Genomic DNA, 12,059 nt, shown 5'->3' with positions numbered 1-12,059 from the left:
CGCAGCCGCTCGCTCACTCCCCCATGGTGTGACCAGGGAGAGAATGGGAAGAGTAAAAGTGAGAAAACTCGTGGGTTGAGATAAAGGCAGTTTAATAGGCAAAGCAAAAGCCGCGCACACAAGCAAAGCAAAACAAGGAATTCATTCACCACTTCCCATGGGCAGGCAGGTGTTCAGCCATCTCCAGGGGAGCAGGGCTCCATCAGGTGTAATGGTTTCTTGGGAAGACAGACACCATAACTCCAAACATCCCCCCTTCCCCTCCTTCTTCATCCCAGCTTTATATACCAAGCATGATGTCATATGGTATGATATATTGCCTTGGCCAGTTTGGGTCAGCTGTCCCAGCTGTGCCCCCTCCCAGCTTCCCGTGCAGCCCCAGGCTGCTCACTGGCAGGCCAGCATGAAAAGCCGGACAGTCCTTGACTGCTTAGCAACAACCCAAAACATCAGCACATTATCAACATTTTCTCATCCCGAATCCAAAACATGGTCTCATACTAGCTTCTATGAAGAAAATTAACTCTATCCCAGCTGAAACCAGGACAAAGCATTACACTTCTTGCACTTTTATAAAATTACACCTTCAACTGAGACCACACTGGCAGTTTATATTATCACAGTATCCATTGTGATACAGAGCAAAAATGGGTTAATCCAACCCACCGGTGAAGTTTACATTCCCTCCATTCTGTATGCTAGAGCATCCTGTGGAAGCCAGATACAGAAGCAATGATGCTGGAAACGGGACCTGTTTTTCTGAACCTTAAGGTAGAAACAACCCCATCCTTTTCTAGATGGAAGCATGCTGAATGACATTAAAAACTTCTGTCTTTAACATTAAAACTTATACAATAAAACCTGTTTTAGCTAACATGTCAAAATATAAATTCAAAGATTTAGAAGCAAATCTAACCATAACTACCTTGTTCTTGGATGGGAGCAGAGAGGTTTTCTTCTAGTCCTCCCAAGCCCACCTATCTGCAATGGTTTCTGAAAGAGTGACCAGTTCAACACAGTTCTTGCTCCAGTTTCCTACCCCAGTTATCCAGGACACTCTTTTGATCACCCTGGAAGTTTACCTTGGGACAGCTGTTCACTGCAGAAAGGCTCCCTGCTCTTCCCAGGGGTCCATCCTCCCCATATGGATTTGTGGTGTAGAATCCTGGCTCATGAGGTATTCTCTCAGGCTGCCCAAACCCTATTCCAGACCATTCCTTCAAACAGGCATGCTTGTTGGCTCTCAGGAAATGACTGGGCTCCTCTGCCTCAACCTCCTCTGAAGGTTCATGCAGAACACAATGACCAGGACAAAGTAAGCACATATTCACCCCTACTTCTGCCAACTAGCACAGCCTTCTTCAACATGACACACAAAATGCAGAGGGCCTGTGCAGTAAGTGGTGAAGAGTCAAAATTTGTATCACAAAGTACCACAACTACTACAGCAGGAGAAGGGAGAAGCAGCAGGTAGGAAGGAATGCACAGCTGAAAAAAGTCTGGGTAAGGTGTGAACTGGACAAAGAGTAGGAAGTTCTCCAAGTGCTCAAGTCTCATCCCTGCCAAGGCCCTCGGATTATCTCGCTGCCTCTTCCTGCCACATGATCCAATAAAATAAAGCTTCCTGCACTGCCAGGCTTCTCTTATGTGACAGTGTCCATGATAGTGTTCTTCAACACCAGTATCACTGCGGAACACTGTGGGTGACGGGGGGTTTTAAATGTTTGAGCTGCTGGCTGGGGGGCAACTGGGCTGTTCTTCATCTGCTCTCTACTCTACTAGAGGCAATTGTTCCATGGCTTTTTTTTTAAATTTTATTTTTATTTTAACAGTGCTACTTCATGGAAAGAAAAAAAACCACAGACCACCTCACAATTGTATGACTGACCCTCTGTACATTTTGAACTTGTATAGTTTGAACTGAGTTACGTTAACGGACAGACTGCAATACTGCAAATCGGCTTCTAGGAGCTGTGTTACCAATCCCTGCGTGGTGGTGGTCTGTCAATCCTTTGAAAACATCCATCGAGTAACACTGCCTACACTGTATTTCACTCCAGCAAGATATCCTCCATCTGCTTTGAGAAAACCTCACAGCAGCTGCTATTTAGTCTATTACAGAGACAGAAAAATCATAATAAAATAGCTCTGCATTAGAGCAATGCAAATTCAACACACCAGCCTGGAAGAGAAAAAAAATGTATGGGCAGGTTCATCAGAGCAGCCACAGGGAAAAATTCAGCCATGCACAACACGCCAGCACCAGGGCTAGACAGTACTTCAGTAACATTAGGGAACCAAAGATAAACCTAAATAAAGAACAGGAAATGTAAATAGAGTAATCTACTCTGTGTATTATCTAGTAAAGAACTTTTGTTTTGTAGGTATAAATGCACCACCATCATTCTGTGTACCAACTCTATTAAAAATATCACCAAGTATTCAAAATATATAAAACGTACACTAAACATAATCAGCTTTGATGCTTAAATTTTCACATATATTAGTTGTGTTCTCCAAAGCATAAAATTTCTAACCTGTACATCTTGCTAGGTAGTGCCATGAAATGCACTTGCCCTGTGCAGGTAACGGTCTTTCAGGACATAACCCAGCTGGGCAGGATGTTGAAGATTACTATAAAATAAAGGTATTGGAGACAAGTATGTGTTACTTAATTACCCAGACAATTTATTACAAAATATTCTGCAACACAGAAAAGCAAAGAACAGCTCTTCAGAAACAACACACTGAAACAAGAAAGCAAATCTGTTCGTACAGAAAATAGTTTAATGATGCCTTCTTCAAGAAGATGGGAATTACTGAAGGAAGCCAAGTGAAGTACTTCAAATAGCCTGCAGATTTACAGGCAAACACAAACAAGAAGGTATTAACACAATTGTCTGCTCTTTTTAAGTCCGTGTGTGGTATCTGAGAAAAAAATATGGAAAACTTCTGAGTGAAGTTGCTTCCGATCCACTCCAGCAAAATAAACTACAGAGAATAGTCATCTAAAGACATAGCATTTATTTTCAAACCTGGAAAAATTATGAAATAAACGTCAATCAGTCAGTCCAGGATAGCTTTGAAATCTTGACACAGAGATGGTTCTGTCACTGTCTTCAGTAATGCCATAGTATCCTTTGGGATCTTCTTGAATAGCTGCATCTTACCTACCAAAATATCCGAAAAAATTCATTAATACTGCAAGTAACTAACAATTCTGTTTTAGGGAAAACACTAATAAAATAATTAAAGCAATACTAGCTGAATCCAATTAAAAACTTGGAACACTTGGAATATGGGGATAAAAAAGATCTAATAAAATATGCTACTATTCTTCCACCCTTAAATAAGGCTAATAAATAAAAAGGTTGTTAATATTTTAACATGATTTTCAAACTAAGAAAATCAAGCTTTCTTTGCAAATTCCTCCTACTATGTCCTTGTAAAACTTCTTTGTTTGGACTTAAGATTTTTTTTTTTTTTAAGTATAAGGCCATTTATTCAACAATTACATGCACCAAAATAGACCTTCTGTCAAAGCACAGTTTCTTTGAAAGACCCTATTTTAAACAAAGCTGAGGACAAAGGACATGTCCTTACCTGGTTGCTAATGTTTACCTACAGTAGGAAGGCATTCCCAAACTGTTTCTTTTCCCCTCTCCTTTCAAATATGACAAAGTAGCCTATGCTTGGGAACTGACATATGCAAAAAGATTAAAAAAAATAAAATCATGTGCAAAATGCACCTTTTGCTATAACACTGGCAACAGCAGTTTTCCCTGTTGTGTTTCCTTGCAAGAGAAGAGACACTAACTGGAAAGTCACCCTTAAGGTGGAATATTTTGGAGACTTAAACAAGGCTCTTCAGTTGGGAATGAAATTTTTACAAGAGGATGTAACAGTTTTGAAACATGGAAGGTCATTGAGTCTATCGTTAACAGAATTACAGACAATAAAAAGGACTTTTTAAAGATTAGGAAGAACATGTAAAATCCTAGCAACAGTTTAAGTCCGTTACCTAAACAGAGTTGGCAAAATTGTCAATTGTGCAGAAAGGCAGAAGTGCTCAATAAACATTTGTTCTGTGTTTGGAAAAGAGACAGATGATATATTTATATCTTATCATGATAAAGAGAGACTCTTGCTCCTTTCCCCGCTGGTAATAATAGGAGGGATGTTAAACAGTAACTACGTTTCAAATACTTAACTCTGAAGAATGACGACAACTTGTACTGACAAGCCCCTGATTTTTATATTTAACAGGTTTTGGAATAGTGGGAAGAACCCCCTCCCCAAAACCTATGAGCTTGATATTGTCTTCCATGGAAAATAATGGAAAGGCATGTGCAGGGACACAAGAAAAAAAATTGAGTTTCTATCAATTCCTGTCAACAACATGATCTTACAGGGATAATAGGTTTTATACAGCCAATACAAACTCCAAAATGACAACAGAAAGAGTAGTTAAGTCAACACAGGCGCTATTACCAGCCTTGGATATCTCTGTGCTACAGATTGCTGTGCCATAGTACTGAGGTACTGAGCTAACTCCACCGGAGCACACCTGAGAACCAGTGACCTCCCTGTCACAGGTACTCTGCCATCCACACATGCTACTTGATTTCCAGAAGTTAGACAGAACTTAAAATACGTTGTTTAAAATTAGCTCCAGTATCTCTACACAGTGCTCAGCTCTGCGGTGACCTTCCCTAGAGCATGATGCTCCGATTACAATAACATTACCCAGGAAAAAGTCTGATACAGGCCAAACAAAACTAACTCACAACGCTGAAAAGAAAACTATCAATGTCTTTTTAAATGGATTTTAGTAGGTTCCTGCAGGATCAGGAGACTTACTATCTTACCAGATTTGGAAGAAAATACAAATATAAACACCATGTACAATCACATGACTGAAAAATCTCTGATTATAGATAAAGGCTATCTCAGAAACAGGGAGAAAATGATGCACATTGACACTAAGGGTATGCATATGACTTATAACTACAGATCAAAGATATCTTTGTACAGCTTTACAGTACCAGCACACTGATGCTTCATCTTCCCTCCTGCTCAGCCCCTAGGTGAAGCCTTCTCAGTTCCTTTTCAAAAACAGTTTGAAATGATTTTTAAAACCTCAACCAACTCTTAAAGGAAAGAGAAAGGCAGGTGGGAATCAAATATATGTGCAGTCAAAGCACCTCTCAAAATCACAATCACTGCTAAGTATTCAAGTTGCATGACAAGCCAATCCCAAACAGCTACCCTCCTGCCAAATGACCTAGTAGATGTTTTGGGGGCATTTCACAGAAACAACAACTACATAAGCGATCCACCAAGTATTGTATCAACCCTTGCAGAACAGGTGGAACAGGGCTAATGGAAGTACAGGTGAGATTTCAGGGGGCTATAAGCAAATGGAGATCTCTCAGAGATGGCATTCGAGTTACTTGGGCCCCAGTGATCCGTTGACCGATCACAGCAAAAGCTTCCATCTTAAAAGTTTCACAGTAAAAACAAGTTACAGCCTGCTAGTTGTTTAGGTAGCCATTAAGCAAATATCTCTGAACCATTGATCTTTCAGCTGTGTACTTGAAGTCTCAGATATTTCCAAAAGAAACTGGCCCAGGTAAGTAAAAACAGAGCATTGTCTTGACGTTATGGATGTGAAGAACAGATTCTGGCTCAGAGAAGGTAAGATTTATGAAAGAACAGCTGGAAATTATACTCTTTAAAAAAGAATGTCACCACTAATTTTCTTCTTGCCTTTGGACCTTTCCTACTCCACTCCCACAATACTCAACAAGTACAACATCAATAGTTCTCTCCAGCAATTTCAGAAGCAAGGTTATTCCATTTCTGCAAGGGTAATTTTTGTTGCCAGAGGAGCCAGCTGACAGATAGTCAGCTTTCCCTTCTTGGGTTAGGAACTGTGTATATGGAGCTAGGCCTGGACCACACACGTTTCAGGTCAGTATCATGGTTAGGCAAGGGGCTGTGCGGGTACAGCAAAAGGAACCTAAAGTCAATCATATGTAGGAAAACCTCATTATTTAAATGAGTTTTAAATGAAAAGATTCCACCTCTATCTCCCAGCCCATTTTCCTGGTGTCTGTCATGGTATGATTTCATGGACAGCAGAGACCACTTTTATGGCAGATGCACACACCCATGGAAGACAAGATTCTGCTGAACAGTAAAGCTGCCTGGGGCCGCACCTCCAGCCTGAGCATACTGTCAGATTCAGCAGCAAAGCACATACAGAGAAGGATGAGGGAGCTTTGGCTTGGATTGTGGTCTGCCAGTCAAAGATCCCAAGAGCAAAACCTTCCACATTAGAGACGAAAACTCAGGTGTGTTCTATATGGATCTTAGAGAACTGACACAGCCCCCAGAGAAGCAGTTATACTGGGTGTGACTATTGCATTCTCTGCTCAGTTCTTCGGCTTCTGTCCTCTCCACATGAAGCAAGCAGCCATCTCTTCCCTTCCCAGAGGCAGACCTGCTTCCTCTGGTACTTCTAGAAGGACTGAACAGAACTGTTATGATTAACCCAATCTTATTAAGCTTTCTGAACTGTACAAACTTATTGAGTGCCAAATATCAATAGCTGTCCCTTAAGAACAAGGCTCTAGAACATGCAATGCTGAAAAACATATCATTTTAATTTGCCTACTTAGTAATGTGACTAAAATCAGAAAGCTCATTAACGTACATTTAGAACAACACTTTATGGTAAGAAAACTTTAAAAAAATCCATTAGGTTCCAAGTTTTATTACAATTAACCATATTTCAAACTGTAAAAATAATCAAATACTTACAGATACTTAGGGGCTTAAGCAGGCATTTGTAAAGAACTTTGTGGTTTGCCAGTTTGACAGTGAAGGCATGGTAGCAGAGCCATTCTGCTGCCTCAGAAGGGAACACGCCAGATGCACCTTTGTTACCTAAAGCAATCCCTAGAAACAGATCAGGAAAATTATGTCACTGAAAATGATGAGCATGAAGAAGTATGTCTGACCTCTTTGCTCTTTCTATAAAATCACTCCAAGATTTTTTGCTAAAAACCTATGTAGCCAATGAAGTCTCCTATGTCAGCAGAGGACTGAAACCTAAAACCTGAAACATTTTAGTATTTCCAGGAAACTGAGTTTAAGAAAAAAAATGCCCTGTGATTCTTATCGTGCACTCCATATTTTTAATTTTTGATCTTTATCTCAAAATGACATGATCTGACTGCACATTCAAGACCTTTTATTTGTCTAAAAAAAAACAACTAACAAAAACCCAAATGCGCTACTTCATAGCCATTAACATACTATACCCATGTTTTTTGCTTTCAGGATAGAATAGCAGCATGATGCAGTCTCAGAGATGATCCTTAGGAAGAAATAAGGATTGTTTTTAACTTGCTGGTTGAATGGAAGTTGAAGAACACAGGCGTGGAACCTGTTCAAAAAAACAGGCTATTTAATTACAAGTCATTTGCAATTTCAAGTGAAACTATGATTACATACCTTAGGCACTATACAACATTTAAAAGAACCAAACAGTTTTTAGCTATATCAACACTCCCAGTGTATGACACCTCTCCTGTATATACACATCCCTGGAGTGTCAGACACATAGGATGTTTGTTTGTAAATTCTGTTCTGAAAGATCTGGAAGTCGCCTTCCTTGGTGACAGAATTCTCTTCTGAGGACAGCAACTCTTTTTTGTGCAAGGAAAAGTTAAAATACACACCCTCACCAATTCCCTATCACAGACCATGCAGCCAGAGAACACCCACATGAGGGAGTGCGAGAGGAAGAAAAAACAAAACAAAACCCCACAACAAATTCTGTCCAGGAATTCAGGAAAACAGAGCTCCAAATGACATAGTGTTCCACAGACCAGGATCTCCAGTCTTTTGTCTATTCGGAAGCCAGTTCTATGGAAATTAATTGTATTGTATGCTCCCTTACACCTCTATTTCAACCTACTTTAAAACTGCTGGCTTTTTTTTTTTTTCCTCTCCAGACTTTGGCATTATAATCCTGCTTATGCTGAATACGGTCAACAATTGCAATGCTGATTTTTAATTACTCAACAATTTATATGCTTGTTTATTAAATTAACCCAGCATAAGCATAATTGCTTTGTGAAATTCTGAAATTTGAAAATACTTAAAGGATAAATGTAATTACCACACTCAGCTCTGGCTGAATTAACCTAACATGCTGTTAGCATGGTGGACAGTTTTTGAAAGGTACTCTGACATAAACATCTTTGTTAGAGTGTTACCATAAAAGCAAACAGCAGTAACTAAGTAATCATGTCGAACGTCAGAGGAAAACCGTAAGTCACTCATAACCCAAAGTTTAGGAGTTTGACACATCAGTGCTGTACTAGACAAGTCCAGTTACACTTCTTGGACACAAGAATGATACAGGGTGAACGTGGACCAAGCTGAACATAAGAACAAAACTAAAACGTCACTTCCTAACAAGTATGAGCCTAGCAAAAGAGCAACACCTGGTTTCTGTAAAGAGGGAAGCATCTCTTACACCTTTTTTGCGTTAAAACAATAAACAAACCATTGCTTGGTGCTGCCAATCATTCAAAGTTTTTGATGCACAGAGATTAGCATTTTCTCCCAACTTGCTTATCAGTTTTGATTTCTTTCCCTTTACCACTGTCTAAAACATTCACTTCCTCTGCTGATCAAGAACAGTTCACAAAAACTAAGATATTACTAGCTAAGGAGCAATTAAGATGTTATCAGCAGCTAAGCAACTGCAATTAACTTGGTAGAATGAAGCCTCACTTAAGGCAAAGTTATACAGGTCAAAGTTCTATATGATTTTAATAGATAAAAAGTTATAAATATAAACTGGTTAATGAGTGATAAGGCTTCTCATCATCTTCCTGCAGTAAAACAGACTGCTTGTCTTCAGGTCAGCTGTCAATACCAAGAGACACTGAAAATCCATTCAGTGCAGAGTCACTTATACACACACACACGTCAATATAATCCTGTATCCTGAATCTAGTAACATGACATAGAACAGTGTTGAAACAATAATGTGAGTTACTGACATTTACCTCTGCACATTTATACGGCACACTTTTTTCCTAACCTGTAGCTCCTCCATGTGTCAAGAAAGAGTAATGAAATATTCAGAGTTACTGCAGAAGAGAGTGACCTACCTGTAAGCCTGAAGTAAAAATATCTTGTAGATATTAATGAAAACTGTTCTAAGGCTGTTGATCTAGAACAGAACAGAAACAGAACTATAGGAATATTTTAGTGTCACTATAGGAATTGTTCAGGTTCAACAGCATAAGATGATTTAGAGATCTACAGAAAAAAACATTTTATGCTAAACTTCAAAGATTTCTTCTATATACCTAAGTTAACCATGTTGTGAAGGCTTAGCTCTGGAAGGTGCTGAGGCCCCACATTTTAGTTGGTGTCAACATTTCCAAGTTATGTGGATTACCTCTCAAAATCAACTCTATGTTAGAACTGAAAGCAGTTTAATGCTCTTTATCACTAATCACAATTTTTCCAAACATCCATTTCCATATTCCCACCTGTAAATCAAGAAATAAACAATGGCATTTCAATTTGAGGACTGTAATCAATTTGTATTTCATGTTTTTCCCAGCTGTTCTACTTGAATTGAAGGAAAGGCTTGATCTGATAGAAGTACAGGTATAACTAGAAAAAAGAAGAAAAATAAAGTAGTTAAACTCCATGGGCTAAGAGACTAAATTAAATTCTGTAAAGTAAGCCTCATTTAACTTTCCATGTTACAGACATTGCCTGCTAATCAATGAGCCCATAGTTACAAGATGACTATAACTAAATTCAATTTAGAAAGAGACTAGACATTATGGCATTAAGGCTATTAGCTAAGGAATTACTTCAATACCTCAGGGCTGAATAATTCACCCTGCTAAAAAAACCAAATCAATAACCTTAACCACAAACTAGATGTATTTCTAAAGCACATGGTCTAGCAAGACCATTATTACTGACTCCAGTGACAACCAGGTTATACTCTGTAATCCACGCAACACAGGAGCTTGGGCTGGAATCCACTTCAGTTCACCTTGGTGTTCCAATTACTTAAGTCAAGCTTGTCAAAAGCAAGATGGCCCTTCTAACAAAGACCCTCAGGGTTCTGATTAGTGTCTCCCAGACCAGTAGCACCAATGTCCTCATCAACATAAACTGTTTCTTTTAGAAACACAGCTAGTGAATAAATCTCTTTGGCTGTTGATTTTAGTCCTCTGTTGTTATAGAAAATCATGTCATATCAATTCCTTTCCTAAACTGACCAAGCTTTTCTGTTTTGGAAGACTACTGAAGAACTTCACCACTCTGGTAATGGAAAAACCCCTCCTAATCTCCTACTTAAATGTATGCATGGGCTGCTTATACTAAATATGTTCAATAACATAGCAATATTATCCTTCAATTTAAACAGTTCTTGTTAATCTTCAGCAAATATCTAATGCCATCTCTAGCAGTCCATGTAAAGGGTCTACAGAGCTTTTCAGTAGCATACGTTGTCCTGTCTTGAGTTCCGTGGCACTTCAGGCTGCTTTGTGTATATAGTCAAAGTTGCTAGTTTAAAGAGAGGTTACTTCTCCCCTGCACTGGCATCTCAAGTGTACCAGAGGGAACACCTGGGATGTTGAAAGGATTACTAGTCCCTCTAGTCTACACAAAATTAATCCCAATCTGTAGTCCATGTCATACTTACTGCTTCTTTTAGGAAGGTACAAAAAATAACAACTTCAGAACAATAAATGTGCTGATTTATTAACCTGATACCATATAACTACTATAGCATATAATGGTGAAAGAAGCTGAACGGAGGTGATTGTATAAACTTTCTCAGAACCATGTAGCCACCATACAGTATACGACTTCTAGTTACTAGTGAACTGTGCCACATTCGATGGCATTAATGGTATGTTCATTCCACCAAGATGGAATGAAGAAAATAGCAGACTGCACAGCAGAATAACATGTTTAAATTGCTGTATAAGAGACAGAATTGTAGAATCTGTTTTGCAGTTAATTCAGCTACACTATTCGCAAGACACCCTTGTTCTTCTCACACTGTGTACAATAAAGCTGACACTGGAGTATGCAACTCTATTTACCTGGAGTAATCGCAGTAAACCTCAAGTGTCTGTATATCTAATAATAAACCACACCACGGGATCAAACGACAATCTGGCAGCTGTTTAAATTTGGAACATCCTGGGATATCATCAACAGGAAAATTCACGACTGTCTTATTGGGGTTTATTAAAAAGCCATACTCAGGAATACCTGTTGCTAGAGTCCTAAAACAGACAGAAACAGTTAGCCTAACTCTCCCCGCAAAAGCAAACAAAAACCCCCACCATGCTTCAAGACACGTATGATCTCGCATAAAAGGACAGAAACCAAAGAATAAAGCAAACCACAGCCAACTCTTTAGGTTGAGGAACACAGCTAGAAATAAAGAGAACTAAAGTTATTAGAGGTAAATAAATACATTAAATACATAAATAAATAAGCTTAAGGGTACAAGAGTAATGCAGAAAAACTTTTACAAATTAAGCCATCAAACATTCAGGACAAGCTGAATCCAGAAACCATTGGAGATCAAAATCACTGGAAAGAGACAGATAAAGAGTTCTTGTTTTTGAAAATTAATGAAAACAAGGAGTATCCACATAACAGGAACCTCATTTACTCAATGAAAAGTTTTGAACTTCTGCCACAAAGTTTCCCCTAAGGATGTTTTCGTTGCCAGAATGCCTGCTGATTACCTACCACACATTGGATCAGCAGTGTCATCTCATGGACAAGCAGCAGTTTGTCTTACTTGGCTATGTATTCATGTACCTCATCTTTTAAATGCTTCATCTTTTTAAAGAGTGAGAGGAAGAGGTAGGTTCTTCTTGTTTGGGAGTAATAGTCATAATGGTTGTCTCCTCAAAACTAGTATCTTGAGTCCCCCAGTTCTAATACTACATTAGAAAAAACTGTTACTACTCCATTTGTGG

The 12,059-nt window shown here is 38.9% G+C and overlaps 1 protein-coding gene across 1 annotated transcript in view; it reads right to left on the bottom strand.

Annotated features, from left to right (window-relative positions):
- Positions 1-3,066: 3,066 nt before the first annotated feature.
- Positions 3,067-12,059, bottom strand: part of TERT (telomerase reverse transcriptase) — a 32,011-nt gene continuing 23,018 nt past the window's right edge. The window contains 6 exon segments of the mRNA XM_010288841.1: positions 3,067-3,170; positions 6,826-6,963; positions 7,329-7,453; positions 9,195-9,256; positions 9,582-9,708; positions 11,166-11,351. Of these exon segments, the coding sequence (XP_010287143.1) occupies positions 3,067-3,170; positions 6,826-6,963; positions 7,329-7,453; positions 9,195-9,256; positions 9,582-9,708; positions 11,166-11,351 (742 nt within the window).

Source organism: Phaethon lepturus, unplaced genomic scaffold (genome assembly GCF_000687285.1).
Source record: "Phaethon lepturus isolate BGI_N335 unplaced genomic scaffold, ASM68728v1 scaffold48456, whole genome shotgun sequence".
NCBI classification, from domain to species: Eukaryota; Metazoa; Chordata; class Aves; order Phaethontiformes; family Phaethontidae; genus Phaethon; species Phaethon lepturus.
Note: the sequence above shows the minus strand (reverse complement) of the source record. Positions and strands in the feature narration are given on the sequence as shown.